The 18,836-nt window shown below is 43.9% G+C and overlaps 1 protein-coding gene across 3 annotated transcripts in view; it reads left to right on the top strand.

The window, feature by feature from the left end:
• Positions 1-1,571: 1,571 nt before the first annotated feature.
• Positions 1,572-18,836, top strand: part of LOC133546186 (oocyte zinc finger protein XlCOF22-like) — a 196,301-nt gene continuing 179,036 nt past the window's right edge. For 2 of the 3 annotated variants that reach the window (XM_061892073.1, XM_061892076.1), the window contains exons 1-2: positions 1,572-1,710; positions 7,559-7,781. In XM_061892073.1, the coding sequence (XP_061748057.1) occupies positions 7,559-7,781 (223 nt within the window). In that variant the 5' untranslated portion in view covers positions 1,572-1,710. Of the gene's footprint in view, positions 1,711-7,558; positions 7,782-16,933; positions 18,350-18,836 lie in introns of those variants that run through there. The other variant, XM_061892075.1, reaches the window with a different exon arrangement.

Here is an 18,836-nt window from a genome sequence, read left to right as displayed (position 1 = left end):
TCATGTCCTTTTGTATTTCCTCAGTGACTACGCTATCCTTCCTTATTTGTGCCTTGTCACTCAACTCGCATCCGGATTCCTGACTGCTCTCCTCGATCCACGACCTCCCTGCTCGGACCCAGACCACGCTGCCCTGCTCTTGCCCATGACCTCCTGCCTGTCCACGACCTGCCTCTTCGCCTTGCCCTCTTGGATTACGACGAAAGATACAACCAACATTTACAGACAACAACCCTTGGTAACATTTACATATTTAATATTACACATAGTGAAGTGAAGTGAATTATATTTATATAGCGCTTTTCTCTAGTGACTCAAAGCGCTTTACATAGTGAAACCCAATATTTAAGTTACAGTTAAACCAGTGTGGGTGGAACTGGGAGCAGGTGGGTACTCATTCACTTTGAGTAGCATACACACGCCACGCATTCATCAAAGGTTTTAAGTGAACCTTGTAAACCGCAGTCCTGCCCTGGTTGTTGCCTCCTTCCCTTCTCTGGTACACAACAAAAGGTTTGGTTAAGAAACCAATTCTGAGCCTTATCTTATTTAGTTTTTATTGTGTGTGTGTATATATATATATATATATGTATATATATATATATATATATCTGCCTAGAGTCGGGACCCAGGGTGGTCTGCTCGTCTGTGCATCGGTTGGGGGCATCTCTGCGTTGCTGACCTGTCCCTGCTCGGGATGGTCTCCGGCTGACACCACTATGGATTGGACTCTCACTATTATGTTAGAAACTGGCTGGCCTGGGAACGCTTTGGGATCCCCCGGGAAGAGCTGTACGAAGCGGCTGGGGAAAAGAAAGGCTGGGCCTCTCTTCTTAGGCTGCTGCCCCCGCAATCCGACCTCAGATAAGCAGAAGATAATGGACGGATGGTTGGATGGATGGAAGGATGTGTAACACAACTTGATGTTTCCTGAAAACAGCGTCCAGTAGTTGATGTTGTCGCTCCTTCTCCTCTTTTGTTGGACAAAGTTCCTCCTTGTACTCTGCTATCGTTTTTTTTTTCTAACATCACAAATATTTCTTCAACAGCAGCAGTTAGTCGCCGATTCAGCAACACTCACATCATTTGTAATGTAGACATGTTCACACAATAAAAACACTTTACACTTACATTGGATCTCTGCTTTGATGTGTCGATCACTTCCGCCTCTCTTTGTTAGCAGCTAACAAGCTAAGCTAACCAGCAGGCTAGGCTAGCACGTCAAAGTGCACTCAGACTAATGTATCCGCATACAAACAATTAATAACGACGTTTACTCTGTTAAACGACACAAATGTGCACATGTACGCTGTAATTAAGACCTAGAAACCATAATAACCAATACAACGTATTCTCCGCCAGACGCCATCTTGTTTTGTTCTTCCTCCTGTGTGACGTCATCGAAGTGTTCTCAACCGCGGAACAAATGTTAGCCAAACACGCGTTTCACTGGGACAATAGTGAGTGGTGCACACTTCCTTCAAACACGTGTTTCACTGGGACAATAGTGAGTGGTGCACACTTCCTTCAAACACGTGTTTCACTGGGACAATAGTGAGTGGTGCACACTTCCTTCAAACACGTGTTTCACTGGGACAATAGTGAGTGGTGCACACTTCCTTCGCCCGGCCACAGAAGACAAAAAAGAGTTGCTGGTGTAACAATAGGAAGAATATATTCCACTCCTCTCTTGTACACGCGGCTTATGAGGTAATATACATGATATATTTTCATATTATTTATCTTATTTACCTCATATGTTGTTCGAAGCTAACGTGCTAGCTTTAGCCCGCTAGCAGGCCTTTGTAGCAAATGCGAGCGTTTTTTTTTTTGAGGAGTGTATTTTATATGTTCTCTATGAGAATTATATTGACTTATTTAATACTTTAACTGTTTCTGTTGTATATTACAGTCACGCTTAACATCATTAAATATTTGTTATTAGAAAGAAACAAACGTCTTGTAATTTAAGTCTGGAATAAGTCACATGGTATTATAATAATAATAATAATACATTTTATTTGGTATAGCGCTTTTCAGTGTACTCAAAGATGCTTTACAGGATGAAAAAATAATTACAAATATTATTATTATAATGACAGTAGAATATTATTGCAGTGGTCTATTTTGTGTTGGTGTCAACTTTATTAACAATAAATATAAATGATGTTTGCATGCACTTCTATTCCTTTGATAACATCCATCCATTTTCTACCGCTTGTCCCTATTTGGGGTTGCGAGGGGGGACAGGGGGTGTTGGAGCCTATCTCAGCTGCATTGGGTGGACATATCATGGAAATTAAATCAACTGATGTTTGTTATTATGAATACACTATTTGCACAATTGTAAGCGATTAATGCTTATTCAGTCAGACTAAAATAAATATTTAATTAAATAAATGTTAAATATGAAAAATGGCTTTAATATACTGCACACAAATTGAATATGCATCAATATTTTGTTTGTAATCAAATCATGAGGTACCCAAATATTCTAATATATATATATATATATATATATATATATATATATATATATATTTATATGTATATATATATATATATATATATGTATATATATATATATTTATATGTATATATATATATATATATATGTATATATATATATATTTATATGTATATATATATATATATATATATATATGTATGTGTATATATATGTATGTATATATATATATATATATATATATATATATATATATATATATATATATATATATATATATATATATATATATATATTAGGGCTGGGTAACGATTAAAAATTGTAATCGAAGTTAATCGCACTATTTCTCCGATTAATTGCGATTAACTGCATTGTATACACAAAGCCCAATAATGAATTCAAAAGTAGTGTGTAGTGCACCTTTTATTGGAATATTCTCTCACATGAACAAAAGCCCCCAAAACATTTGTTGTGCAAACACAATTTAAATCAGTCCTTGTTAAACAGTAGCAGTTAAATAGCATATTTTATGAAAATCAACTCAAAAAATGTAAATACAAACATTTAAGCTAATTGCCACTGCCAGGGTATTTAAGTTATCCTGTTTGTTATGGAAAATAAATATAATCTACATACAAATCTCTGAGCCACAATCATAACATCTGAACAGGCAATTTCTGAGGTAACAGCAGAAACATTTTTTTAATCAGGGATCTTATGTTTAAAAAAACCTATATTACAGGTAGTGGGCTGTTTTAGGGAATTTTTGATCAAATTATCTGTTCTAGCAATATCAATAATGCTGTGTTTATTCTGCGTAGTGCACTTAAAATAATTATGACCATAGGACGGCGTGGCGCAGTGGCAGAGTGGCCGTGCGCAACCCGAGGGTCACTGGTTCAAATCCCACCTAGAACCAACCTCGTCACGTCCGTTGTGTCCTGAGCAAGACACTTCACCCTTGCTCCTGATGGTTGCTGGTTGGCGCCTTGCATGGCAGCTCCCTCCATCAGTGTGTGAATGTGTGTGTGAATGGGTAAATGTGGAAGTAGTGTCAAAGCTCTTTGAGTACCTTGAAGGTAGAAAAGCGCTATACAAGTACAACCCATTTATCTATTTATTTATCATTTATCTAGGATTTGATATGATGGGAATTTTCCGATTGTTTGCTTGGTGCTTTGATAAACTGAAGGCATCATATACATGGTACTATATTGTGATGTTATGAGCCAGGGAAAAAAAGAACTACCCTACCCAGCATGCAACAGGAGTGACGAGCATGCGCGGTAGCCCGGTATAGGTTGTGTGTCGCCATGACAGCATCTTGTATGTTGTGATATGCACGCTCTGAAAGCAAACGTTAAGAACTCAGCCAACAGTCCTGGTCTGCATTATTCATAAATAGACAGACAACACATATACTCCGCTGCTTCACAGGCCGCTGGATGTAGCCGGCAAAGTATTCCCATGCTAGCTAGCCGGTCTAGCAAGCACGCGTCATTCAGTCCAAAACGGCCCGATCTATCCACATCCAGAATTGTCTGGCGGTCGTAAGTGATCCCGGAGTGACCACGCTGTAAGCCAGCCAGGAAATTTGCAGAATCTATTTTTGCCAAATGTTCCATCTTTAGCAAGAGCTCCTCCACGCCGAAGCCCGTCCGGGCGTCGCCATCTTGTTAAGAAAAGGCGTTAACAAAATAAAAGCATGTAAACAACATACGCAAATGTGCGATCAAATAATTGTAGGTGTTAATAGAGTGATGAATTAACTCGTAATTAACGCATTAATTTGCCCACCCCTAATATATATATATATATATATATATATATATATTCTCACGCCAGCACATTCCTTAAGGTGTGAGTGAGGTTCAAGCAACATACTTGTAACGATGTGTCACTTCATTTCTGTTAGTTTTTTGTGTTTTTTGTATTTACTTCCGGTTCAGTGCTCTTATTTTGTCATACTTCCTGTTTTTATTCACGGAGCACTATTTTTCTCTTTTCGTTGATTGGCAGCGGTTCACACCTGCTGTCAATCACACTAGTGTCTATTTATGTTTTCACTCGAGCACTCCTCAGTGCTCGATGATAACATTATGTTGAGAACGTTTATCTGCACGACTGCTTTATGTTTGCTTTTGTTATTTTCTTTTGTGTATTAAATTCATCTTACCTCCACGCAACTCTCCTGGATTCTTGCATACTCGGGGACACACAACTGCAGCCATGCGACATCCCAACAGTATCATCGAGCCAGAAGAAAGTGTCCTCGCGAGAATCCCTGTCGGCAATCCTCAGCCGACGTTCTGGACCGCACAATTCCTGGAGGACTTGAAGGCCAGGTTTGTGCGGTCCCAGCCAACAGATGCGGACCCTCTCCCCGCGGCAACGCCACCGGCTTCGGCTCTCCGACCGGCGCGTCCCCCGCCGCCATCTTTCCTCTCGGCTCAACGGCTGGCTACGGCTCTCCGACCAGCACGTCCGCCACTTCCTGCATGCCTCGCGGCTCCCGCGGCAACGCTACCGGCTACGGCTCTCCGACCGGCGCGTCCTCCGCCGCCATCCTTCCTCTCGGCAACGCTGCCGGCTACGGCTCACCGACCGGCGCGCCCGCCTCCTCCTTCACGTCTCGCGGCTCCTGCGGCTCCGTCGCCGACTGCGGCTCTCCGACCGGCACGTCCGCCGCCGCCATCCTTCCCGTCGTCTGCTGAGCTGCTTCTCCCTGCTCCTACGCAGCTTCCAGCGGCTGCTCCCCGGCTGCTCTTTTTGCCAGCTCCCGCTCTCTTTTCTGGTCCGCCGAGAGCTCCAGTGGAGCCCACAGTGAGGTCGCTTTTGTCCTCCTGCTGGGACTTGGCACGGGACGTGTCTTCGTCCCTCCTCCTGGTCCCCTCCCGCCCGTCCCTGGTTTTCGCACCGGGGGACTCCGACGAGCAGGCACGTTTTCCCGCATGTGTGAACGGTGTCTGGCAGCCACCTAGTGGAGGGGGGCCCACTATACACTGCGGTGCAGCCAGGCACACAACGCCGGCTCCACGCCTAGCCCCAACGCCGGCTCCACGCCTAGCCCCAACGCCGGCTCCACGCCGAGCCCCAACGCCGGCTCCACGCCGAGCCCCAACGCCGGCTCCACGCCGAGTCCCAACGCCGGCTCCACGCCGAGCCCCAACGCCGGCTCCACGCCGAGCCCCAACGCCGGCTCCACGCCGAGCCCCAACGCCGGCTCCACGCCGAGCCCCAACGCCGCCAAGAGCAGCACCACGCCGGGCTTCGTCACCGCCGGCATCCGCTATTCCTCGGCCAGCATTTGCTGCTCCTCGCCCGGCGTCATCTGCCGCTTTCACGCCGCCGATGACATCTGCAACAATCACGCCTCCGATGACGCCTGCCGCTTCAACGCCGCCGATGACGTCTGTTGCTTCCACGCCGTTGATGACGTCTGCCGCTTTCACGCCGCCGATGACGTCTGCCGTTTTCACGCCGCCGATGACGTCTGCCGCTTTCACGCCGCCGATGACGTCTGCCGCTTTCACGCCGCCGATGACGTCTGCCGCTTTCACGCCGCCGATGACGTCTGCCGCTTTCACGCCGCCGATGACGTCTGCCGCTTTCACGCCGCCGATGACGTCTGCCGCTTTCACGCCGCCGATGACGTCTGCCGCTTTCACGCCGCCGATGACGTCTGCCGCTTTCACGCCGCCGATGACGTCTGCCGCTTTCACGCCGCCGATGACGTCTGCCGCTTTCACGCCGCCGATGACGTCTGCCGCTTTCACGCCGCCGATGACGTCTGCCGCTTTCACGCCGCCGATGACATCTGCCACTTCCACGCCGTTGATGACGCCTGCGGTTTCCACGCCGCCGGTTACGTCTTCTGCTTCCCGGCCTGCTTCAGCGCGCCCGCTTCTACGTCGGTCGTGGATGTGGCCGTGCCCTGCGCACTCTCCTCTTTTTCGGCCAGTGATTTGGCCGTTCCCTGGCCGCCCGCCTCGCCAGTTCCAGCGGCGCTCTACGCGGCGCCGCCACCTGACTTTCCCTCGCTGGCTGCGGGGACACGAGGTTTGGCAACCCTCCACCAAATCCTCCCTCCACCCTCCCTTACATTTTGGACTTTTTTCCATTTTTTTTTCTTTCCCAGGGAACATCTGGTATCTGTTCCTTGAGGGGGAGGTCCTGTAACGATGTGTCACTTCATTTCTGTTAGTTTTTTGTGTTTTTGTATTTACTTCCGGTTCAGTGCTCTTATTTTGTTGTATTTCCTGTTTTTATTCACGGAGCACTATTTTTCTCTTTTCGTTGATTGGCAGCGGTTCACACCTGCTGTCAATCACACTAGTGTCTATTTATGTTTTCACTCGAGCACTCCTCAGTGCTCGATGATAACATTATGTTGAGAACGTTTATCTGCACGACTGCTTTATGTTTGCTTTTGTTATTTTCTTTTGTGTATTAAATTCATCTTACCTCCACGCAACTCTCCTGGATTCTTGCATACTCGGGGACACACAACTGCAGCCATGCGACATCCCAACAATACTATCACACGGCCACACTCGCTGGCACTTGTTACACGTGCTTCGCTGCACTTCTGTTTCTTGTCTGTTGGGCTAAAAATGTTGCTTTTGCAGAAGGAAAAACAAGGAGAGGATATTGCGCGTAAAGTAAAGCCAACCGACCACAGCTCTGTAGTCCTGGTCACCGTTGACGTGAGGTGGGACTATTTTGGAGGTGCACGTCAAGGTTGGCTGGTAGGTTGGTAGTGGGAGGAGCCAGTTGGCGTCACTTGATGCTGCAGCACAATGAAACTTTTATACGTGCAGACTGACTTCATGCAGTCATGACGGTATTAAAATCCCAGCAGGAGGTTTTCTATAAGTTGTTACTTTTTAATCAAGAATTAATGTAAATGCAGAAAATAGGATCAATGACACAATTCATAATAATCAATAACTGATGATTATTCCATGTGTAGAAGAACATCACCACAAAGTGGTGTCAGTCCACTTGGAAAATATTATATTTGATAGACTAAAAAATATTTGACACATCTGAGCTGAAGTTTGTTTGTGTTGTCTTGCGGACGTCCAACAGATGAACGCTCGTCAAGAAGAACGTCCCCTTCAGCAGCAGGAGGATCCACAGCCCCCCCACATTAAAGAGGAAGAGGAGGAAGTGTGGATCAGTCAGGAGGGAGAGTGTCCTGTAGGGCAGGAGGAGGCTGATGTCAGCAAGTTTCCACTGACTGTTGTCTCTGTGAAGACTGAAGAGCATGAAGACAAACCACCTGAGTCCTCACAGCTTCATCACAGTCCAAGTAAGCACAACATCCACATATCATCTAATACAATGTTTGTGACACATGTTCATCCGGGGGACACATTTATCACTACAGATGGAGATATATTTGCTTTTTAACACCACCATTTAAAAATGAATGCTCATCAATCATCAACAGTGTAATTGCTGGGGTGTAACCATGTGACCTAGAGGCCGTCCTCCTTACCTCACGTGGTCAAATGAAGGCAAACGTTCAATATGGCTTCTGTTTATTTACCTTAGCAGCACATATGTCAGCATATTTCAAAGGTTTAGTGGTGAAGATAAGAGCTGTATACCAAGTACCATTTTTTTTTTTTAGTACTGGTTCCTAAAGGTCTACTAAAACCCACTACTAGCCACCACGCAGTCTGATAGTTTATATATCAATGATGAAATATTAACATTGCAACACATGCCAATACGGCCTTTTTAGTTTACTAAATTGCAATTTTAAATTTCCCGGGAGTTTCGCCTTAAAAACGTTGTGTTACGATGACGTCTACGCAAGACGTCACGGGTTTATAGGAAGTATGAGCGCTGCACACACACACAGCTAAAAGTCGTCTGCTTTAACGGCATAATTACACAGTATTTTGGAGATCTGTGTTGCTGAATCTTTTGCAATTTGTTCAATTAATATTGGAGAAGTCACAGTAGAAAGATGGAGTTGGGAAGCTTTACCCTTTAGCCACACAAACACACGGTGATTCCTTGTTTAAAATTCCCGGAGGTGAAACTTTCCTATGGATCAGAGCGCGGTCAAGAGAACATGAATCACGACCACACGTCAACCAGCAGGTTTCGGTGAGATAATTGTGGTTAAAACGTCGCTTCTTACCGGAGAAAAGCTGAGCTTGTGCCATCCATAAAGCTGCCGTCAACTCCTCTGAGTCACTGGCGTCAAGACACCCGTGGAGACACACCTCCGACTATCAGGTACTATTTAACTCACTAAAACAATAGCAACACAATAGAAAGATAAGGGATTTCCCAGAATTATCCTAGTAAATGTGTCTAAAAACATCAGAATCCGTCCCAATGCAATCGCGTTTTTTTTTTTTTCTAGTCCGTCGCTATCAATATCTTCAAACACAAATCTTTCATCCTCACTCAAATTAAAGGGGAAATTGTCGTTTTCTCCTGTCCGAATAGCACTTTTTGTTGGAGGCTCCCATTAAAATCAATGTGAATATGTGAGGAGCCCCCACACTTGTGACGTCATCGTCTGCGACTTCCGGTAGAGTCAGGGCTTTTCTCTTAGCACCGAAAGTTGCAAACTTTATCGTGGATGTTCTCTACTAAATCCTTTCAGCAAAAATATGGCAATATCGCGAAATGATCAAGTATGACACATAGAATGGACCTGCTATCCCCGTTTAAATAAGAACATCTCATTTCAGTAGGCCTTTAATTATGTTGTCCATGAAGACCGTGAAGATTCTGGACTAACGACACAACTATTTGTATTTTTAATTCCAGCTGACTGAGGTAACTATGACACGTTGTCACATTGAGTTCAGCTGCCGCTGCTACACATTACAATCAGCTTTAAATAATGACAAATAAGGAAGCAACCAAAGTTTGATGTGTGTGTTATTGAGAAGAAGATGACATAACTGCATTTCACCTTGCACTGCACACATAGTTGACTTCTTTAAGACTTCAACCTCTTCTGCAAATAGGAATGCTATTTAAAATGCCTCTTTTCCACTTTTGTATTTCCACAAATGACATGTAGTAGCGACAAGAGTACCGATAAATACTGGTATCGATAAGGAATATTGATTAGGGTATCATATCCATAAATCTATAAATTTACATCCCTACTGAAGATACAAGCCAGATATTGGTCTCAAGATGGCGGCGCCCTGCTCGGCTGCGGCTGCAGAGGCTCTTGGTAGTAATAGAACATTTTGGCAATTCTACCAGTAATTTCTGTGAATTTCATGGCTGGCTTCCAGCGTGGACACTCCGTAGTAACGTACGACCGCCAGACAATTTTGGATGTGGATGGATGGGGCAGTATTAGACCGAAAGATGCGTATACGTTGGACCTCCTCGCTATCCTGGGAATACTACGCCGGCTACATCCAGCGGCCTGTGAGGCAGCGGAGCCTAGTACCAGAGGGGACCGCAGACAGAGGAGACATAAGCGGTGGGATCAGAAACAGAAACGGAGATGCCGAGCGGGGCTAACAACAAAGCTAAAGGCTAATCCTCACAGAACGCCGCTTCCTTCCATCCTGCTCTCAAATGTCCGCTCACTGGAGAACAAACTGGACTACCTGAAGCTGGATTCATATGCAAGACACTGCTGCTGGAATTGTAATTTTCCTGAAGGAACTCTCCTGAAGGAATCAATAAAGTACTATCTATCTATCTATTTATCTATCTAGATGAGAGACTGCTGCGCCATATTTCTCACAGAAACGTGGCTGAAACCATTCGTCCCGGGCGAGGCAGTTAGCATCGAGGAGCTAACTATGTTTTGGTCGGATAGGAGCAGCACTCTCACTGGTAAATCCCGAGGCGGTGGTGTTTGTATATACATCAATAACAACTGGTGCAACAACGGGAAGAACGTCTCATGTCACTGCTCTCCCGATGTAGAAATATTAACTATAAAATGCAGGCCATTTTATTTACCTCGGGAATTCAGTGCTATGATCTTCACAACAGTGTACATTCCCCCCAGTGCTCACACCAAAGAAGCTTTTAATGCTTTGTGCTGCTCCATCAATGAACTGCAAACTACACATCCAGAGGAAGTTTTCATCGTTGCAGGGGATTTTAATCAAGCTTACATGAAAACAGTTTTCCCTCATTTCCATCAATATGTGAATTTTGCAACCAGGGGTGGAAGCAAGCTGGACTTGGTTTATAGTAATATTAAACAGGCGTATAAAGCTGCACCACGCCCCCACCTGGGCTCCTCAGACCATCTATATGTGATGCTAATTCCTGCATACAAGCCCCTGCTGATCAGAAAGCAAGCTACAGTGAAGCAGGTGAGGACCTGGCCAGAGGGAGCAATGGAAGCATTACAAGACTGCTTCGGAACCACAGACTGGGACATGTTCAAGGCAGCCGTCACCGATAATCATAACACATGTGTGGAGGAGTATGCAAAGTCTGTGTCCGCATACATTCAGAAGTGCATGGAGGATGTCAGTGTGATCAGATTAGGGGCGGCATGGCGTAGTGGGTAGAGCGGCCGTGCCAGAAACCGGGGGGTTGCAGGTTCGCTTCCCACCTATTAACATCCAAATCGCTGCCGTTGTGTCCTTGGGCAGGACACTTCACCCTTGCCCGCGGTGCCGCTCACACTGGTGAATGAATGATGAATGAATGATTGGTGGTGGTAGGAGGGGCCGTAGGCGCAAATTGGCAGCCACGCTTCCGTTGGTCTACCCCAGGGCAGCTACAGATGTAGCTTACCACCACCAGGTGTGAATGAATGATGGCTTCCCACTTCTCTGTGAGCGCTTTGAATATCTAACAATAGAAAAGCGCGATATAAATCGAATCCATTATTATTATTATTATTATTATTATTATTATCAAGAACATCCCCACACGGGCCAACGAGAAACTCTGGATGGATGAACAGTGAGGTACTGCGTGCAATGCTGAAGGCTCGGAACAAGGCGTTTAAGTCTAGCGACATGGTAGCAGTAAAAACAGCCAGAGCTAACCTGAACCGTGCCATTAAGGTTGCAAAGGTGCTCACAGTCAGAAAGTGCAGGACTTCTTCCAGAACCCCACGAACACTCGACAAATGTGGCAGGGCATACAGGTCATCACGGACTATAAAGCTGCCCCCCGTCCCTGTGACAACAGTATCAGCTTCCTAAATGACCTAAACAACTACTTTGAAAGGTTTGAGGCACTTAACACCCCTCCGGCGAGAACATCCATCACTCCGGCGAGAAAAAACACCCCTCGCTCTGATGAGCAGCCGCTCAACTTGGACACAGCAGATGTCCTGAAAACCCTGAGGAAAGTGAACCCCCGGACCTGATGACATTCCGGGCCAGGTGCTTCAGGGATGTGCAGACCAGTTGGCGGGGGTTCTCACAGACATCTTCAACATCTCGCAGGGAGGTGGTGAAACATCTGGTTGACTGGAGCAGAACCAACAACCTGGTCCTGAACGTCGACAAGACCAAGGAGGTCATCGTTGACTTCAGGAAGCACCGGTCCAGCCACACTTCACTCTTCATCAACGGCACAGCGGTGGAGATGGTAAGCAGCACCAAGTTCCTGGGGGTGCAGATTACTGACAATATAACCTTGTCCCTACACACCGGAGATCTTGTAAAAAGAGCTCAGCAGCGCATGCACTTTTTGCGTCGGATGTAAAGAGCACAGCTCCCTCCCCCCATTCTCAGCACATTCTACAGAGGAACTATAGAGAGCCTGCTGACCAACAGCATCTCTGTCTGGACTGGAGCCTGCAATGGCTCAGACTGGAAGTCTCTCCAGAGAGTGGTGAGGACGACGGAAAAGATTATCAGGTACCTGAGGCAGAGCAACAGCCCCAGAGCATGATTGACCCCCCACCATGCTTAACAGTAGGAATGGTGTTCTTCTCTTTGTAAGCTTCATTTTTTTCTCCTCCAGACATAACGTTGATTCATAGGCCCAAAGATTTCCAGTTTTGTCTCATCACTCCATAGAACAGTTTCCCAAAACATTTGGGGTTTGTCCAGATGATTTTTTGGCATACTGGAGTCTATTTTCCTTGTGCCTGGTAGTCAGAAGTGGGGTGCGCCTGGGAGTTTTGGCATGGAGGCCTTCATCTCGTAGTGCGCGCCTTATTGTCTGGGACGAAACCTGCGTTCCACCCTCTGCAATGTCCTGTTGTAGTTCCTCAGTTGTTACCCGGGGGTTTTTCATCACTGTACACACACAGCATCCTCTTTCTACCACGCCCAGGTAGTGTTTCCACTGTGCCTTTAGCTTTAAACTTGCCAATTATGCTCCCAACTGTGTCTCTTGGAATGTGTAATGTCTTTGCTATTTTCTTATATGCATATCCTTTCTTATGAAGAGAAATTACCTCCTCTCTTGACTTCTTTGACCACTCCCTGGACTTCACCATGTTGCAAATACACCATTGACCATCTACAAGAAGCTGAGCGTCAGTCTTTTTCAATCACTTTAATTGTTGCTCGTTATGGTTCTAATCACATCTACAGGTGTGTTCAACACCTGATTGAAAAGACCTTATTCAAATTCTGTTCTTAAGAGTTATGATCTGCAAGGGGTTGAATAATTTTGTCAATGAGATATTAAGAAAAATGTCCTTTTTTGGTATTTTGTAAAATACAGTGTTAAGATTTGAGTTGCATTTGTCTATTTGAAACATCTTTATTTGATATGACTATAAACAAAATACGGAATAAATGTCCAACTTGCTAAAACACCAAAATTGTGTGGCGGTTTAATAATTTGGATCACAACTGTATATCTGCACCTTATTGTTTTTTTTTTATCCTGCACTACCAAGAGATAATGCAACGAAATTGCGTTCTTATTTGTACTGTAAAGTTCAACTTTGAATGACAATAAAAAGGAAGTCTAAGTCTAAATATCTTATAAAAAATAAAATCATTTTTTTATTTGGATTTAGTTACTTCTCCGCTGTCCATCAATGTCTCAACACCTTTGAGAGATGATTTAATCTAGTTCATTACTACTAATTAGCTATGTTTTGTTGATATCAAACATCAGAATCAGACATACTTTATTAATCCCTGAGGGGAAATAAACATTTTCAGCACAATCCCATTCAAGGTCAGACAAACATTCCAGGGAGACAGAACAGGATCGCTGACGGGTCTGCCAACTTGCGGCGCCCCTTGCAAAAAAGGTGAGATACATACAGGTAAACAAGTGGGGGGAATGTGAGAAAAAATTTAAAATCGGTCTCAGCCTGGGCCCTTGGAGAGGGGGTCCAGACTGAGGCCAAGGGAAAAAAACAACTTATAGCCCTAGCATACATCCCTCTTTCATGTGTAAGAGGGAAACTTCAAAGAAGACAAAGGACATTAAAAGAGCAGAGCTGATGCAACCAGACACTTCTACATACATACATGAATAAAAAGTAAAAGAAACAAATACACTGTGGTGGCTTTTGCGGTGTTCCACACCATTGTCTGTTGGGGTGAAGGGAGCATGGCCAGAGACGGGAGCAGACCCAACAAAGCAACCAAGAGAGCCGACTCCACCCTCGGCCGCCGACCAAGTCTCGGCCAGTGTCCAGTCCGCATGGATGAGTGAGGATACGTCCAAAGAGACCGAGGTGTCCGATACCTGCTCATTCAGCCAAGACACTGAAGCTTTTCCGTCCCGGCGCTCAGTGCTAGCTCCGCAGTCCTGTCTCTTCATCTGCATCTCCTCCAGTCTCTCCAAACGGATTCTGGTGTGGCAGAGACCCAGCAGCCGGTCTCCATGGCCAAAAGGCTCTCGGGAGGCAGATCCAGAAGTCCAAAAAAAGCACCGCAGAAGTCACGAAAGTACCACCCCTTGTCACACAGTCCCAAAGGGTCCGGACCAAAAGGCAAAAAAAAATATATATATATATATATGTATATATATATATATATGTATATATATATATATATATATATATATATATATATATATATATATATATATATGCATATGTATATAAACACATGAAAAGAAGATGGAAACACAAAAGGATGACACAAGAGCACAGAGTTCCTGCCAACAGCAGCCACTACAGGGCCGCCATCTTGGGGGAAAAAAAAAAAATTGCAGCATACCAGCTACAACAACACAGAAATCGTAAAAGTTTCCTAAAGGAAAATGTTCATATTTAAATAAGTAGAGTAAATAAATCATAAACAGGATTTTACAGTTTAAATGCAAATGTTGATGCTCCTCTTAGACACTGTTCTTTGTTCTCTTTCGGGTGTACAAGCAGCTGTCTTGTTTGTATGTAAGTGTTTTACTGCTGTGTTTATTTTTTTCATGAGTTTTTGTATTGCTTCCCTGATGTACCGTATGGTTTTGACATCTTGAAAGTCAACGTGGGGACTGATAAAATCCTCAGAGACATTATCAGAATATATACCCGTGCAGGACAAAATGTCATGTGACTGGGTAAATCTGGACTTTTCTAAAGCATTTGTTCGTCTAACTTGTGTATTGAAGAACATTTCCCTGAGCAGCAAGAGCGGACCTCAAGGATGGAGCAGAATCAGTCACAACCCCTTATATTAAAAAGGAAATGGAGGTTCTGCAGTACCCCAAGATTAAAGAGGAAGAGGATTCAAAGCAACCCCACATTAAAGGGAAGGAGGAGCCAGATAGCTCTCACATTAAGGAGACAAATGAATCACAGCCCTCCCTTACCTTACAGAGAAAGAGGAGTCACAGCTCCGCTCACAATAAAGAGGAAGAGTAGGACTCACTGACTTTTTGCTGCGTCAACACAGAAAAAGGTTAAGTGAAATAACTTAGATGTTAACTATCGGTCAATAATGCTTGTCTTTCTCTCAGACAGACAGGGCTTTACTGTCCGTAACACACACACACACACACGCACGCACACACACACACACACACACACACACGCACGCACGCACGCACACACACACACACACACACGCACGCACGCACACATCGCAAAATGAGCTAACGTTACGCTAAAAGCTAATCAGCCTTCACCTCAAGGACTGTGAGCGAGCTGAGCTACCGCCTATACCTCCAGATCGTCAACGGGCTCATAGTGATGTTACAAGTAGTTGACTGGGAGGTGTTTATTATGATATGGGGATCGTCCGCTGCATTATGCTCACCTGCTGAACACCTTTCTGCTAACATGCACCGTCTCTCCTCTCTGCCTGCCTCTGCCATGAGCCCTGATTCCATGCACTCTGAATACGCACTGCTGATTGGCTCTTACCGCTTTGCCTGTAACCAATCAGATGGTTGTGTGGGTGGGACAATGCTGGGGGCTGCAGAGACATAGTGACAGAGACAGAGGCAGTACGAAGCGTACCAGCTTGTTAAGACTTTAGTTTAGCACAAAATGATAATATCAATACGTCTAATGAAGTCAAATACAAATAAGGCAACAAGAGAAGTATCCTACACTTCTCTTTTGTAAAGTAAATGTGAACATGCGATATGGGCATCTACATCGACTATATGATTTGCCTGAGAAGCCGGACAGGACAAAAAAACAAAAAATGTTTTGGTTTTTTTAAGACTTTAGTTTAGGCGGTGGGTAATGTGTTGATGTTGTTAAGGTGGCCTGGCAGTATAGCTCGGTTGGTAGAGCGGCCATGCCAGCAACTTGAGGGTTCCAGGTTCAATCCCAGCTTCTGCCATCTGAGCCATTGTGTCCTTGGGAAGGACACTTTACCCACCTGCTCCCAGTGCCACCCACATTGGTTTAAATGTACACTTCCACGTGATGTAGAACAGTAGTACCACATTTTAAACATACACACACATCTAAAGAATATAAAAATAAATATATTTGGTGGGCCAAACAAAATGACTCGGCGAAACAATGTTTGGTATGGGCCATATGACTTAAAATCTATATCTTAATAACAATATATGTTACGATATATCATTTGGTATATGATTGCTAATAGAAGAATTTCAAAATGGGTTACAAAAGCTCCTAATTTGGCAGCTGACATATGCAGTAACATATTGTGTCATTTCTAATTGTATTAATTTGGCGAAACAATTATTATTAATGTACTTGTTTATTTACTGTTAATATCTGGTTGCTTTATTTGAGAAAATAATACTGGAAATGATGAAATATTTTACTGCATATTTCATCAACTAAATTAGGAGCCTGTGTAGCCTGTTTTAAAACGGTTCTATTAATAATTCTATAAGAAATAATATATGACAGAATCAATTTTAAACCATCAACCGTCTATCCATTGTAGAAAGTCCTGTTGTGCTGGTTTGTTTTTCCTTCCTGTGAATAATGTTGTAAAGAGCAGCGTGTTTGTGCATCACTGAGATTTCAAGACAGTTCATACGATAACTTGTTTTTCCTAAGTGCATGTAAAAGTAGTGAATGCATTGTGTGACTGAGCACAGATGGATGTTTCTAAAACGTGTTTGTCTTCTTGTGGCCTGCAGACGTCTGTGAAGAACATCTTCTCCCTGAGCAACAGAAGTGGAGCTTCAGGATGGAGCCACAGCCCTCCCACATTAAAAAGGAAAAGAAACACCCACTGATCCCCCATTTTAAAGCGGAAGAGGATGACCCACTGACCACTCACATCAAAGAGGAAGAGGAGGACTCATTGACCCCCAATTTTAAAAAGGAAGAGGAGAAGCCACTAATAACCCATTTTAAAGAGGAAGAGGAGGACCTACTGACCCCTTACTTTAAAGAGGAAGAGGAGGACCAAGAGCCGCCGCACATCAAAGAGGAAGAGGAGGAAGAGGGCATCAGTCAGCCTAAATGGTTGGAGGAGTTCCCAGTGACTGGTGTCCCTGTGAAGAGTGAAGATGATGAGGTGAAAGGTGAAAGTGAGGAGAGGGGAGGGGGGGAGCCTCCAAGCAGCAGCTCAACACAACACATGACAACAGAAGCTGATGGAGACCACTGTGGAGGATCACAAGCAGACAAGCTCTTAGCTCCACTATCAGATAGTGAGGACACAACGTCACACTCTCCTCACACTGATGATGAAGACTCTAAAGATGATAAGACATGTCACACTGACAACACTCACTTCACTTGTTCTCACTGTCACAAAACCTTTAAATACCATTGTCGTCTAAAATCACACATGAGAACACACACTGGAGAAAAACCTTTCTCTTGTTCAATCTGTGGTAAAGGTTTTACAGTAGGTCATAGTTTGAAAGTACACATGAGAACACACACTTGTGAAAAACGTTTTTCCTGTTCAACCTGTGGTAAAGGTTTTACACAAAGTCAGAGTTTGAAAATACATATTAGAACACACACTAGAGAAAAACCTTTTTCTTGTTCACTCTGTAGTAAAGGTTTTACACAAAGTATCAATTTGAAGGTACACATGAGAACACACACCAGTGAAAAACCTTTTTCCTGTTCAATCTGTGGTAAAGGTTTTAGAGAAAGTCAACAATTGAAAAGACACATGAGAACACACACTGGTGAAAAACCTTTTTCATGTTCAAACTGCGGTAAACATTTTACTCAGAGGCCAGATTTAAAAGTACACATGAGAACACACACTGGAGAAAAACCTTTTTCATGTTCTATCTGTGGTAAAGATTTTACTCAGAGGCCACATTTGAAAGTACACATGAGAACACACACTGGAGAAAAACCTTTTTCATGTTCAATCTGCGGTAAAGATTTTACTCGAAGGGAAAATTTCAAAAAGCACATGAGAATACACACTGGAGAAAAACCTTTTCCTGTTCAATCTGCAGTAAATATTTTGCGCAACGGCACTATTTGAAAGAACACGTGAGAACACACACTGGAGAAAAACCTTTTACATGTTCAGTATGTTGTAAAAGTTTTTTACAAAGTCAGCATTTGAAAAGACACATGAGAAGACACCCAGGAGAGAAAGTGTTGAGTTGCAGTGTGTGTGGTGAAAGATTGTCTTCTAAGTACCAGTGTAAGAAACACAAGTGTGCTGGTGAGAACAGCAGCAGCAAATGAAACTGCAGGATTTGAAATAAACTGTCAAGACTTTAACTTTGACCTTCTAAAAACATCAGCACATAGTTTCTAAGATTTATAGATGAGATATTTTAGATTATTACCTTTTTTCAGTCAAGTACTACACATGACAAGTGTTTTTTAAAGTTGTTCATGATTTATCCCCCTTTTTTAGAATTCCTCAAACATTATCAATTTCAGAAAACATGGGAACGTTTGGAATGTTTGGGAAAAGTTAATTATGTACATCATCCCACAGAGCTTTACTGTACATCCATCCATTTGTTCTACCACTTGTCTCTTTCATTTTATATGTATAGCATTTAATCACATACTTGTCCGCCAAAGGGTGTTGCGTTTTGGAGGAACTCC

Source organism: Nerophis ophidion, linkage group LG29 (genome assembly GCF_033978795.1).
Source record: "Nerophis ophidion isolate RoL-2023_Sa linkage group LG29, RoL_Noph_v1.0, whole genome shotgun sequence".
Classification (NCBI taxonomy): Eukaryota; Metazoa; Chordata; class Actinopteri; order Syngnathiformes; family Syngnathidae; genus Nerophis; species Nerophis ophidion.
Note: the sequence above shows the minus strand (reverse complement) of the source record. Positions and strands in the feature narration are given on the sequence as shown.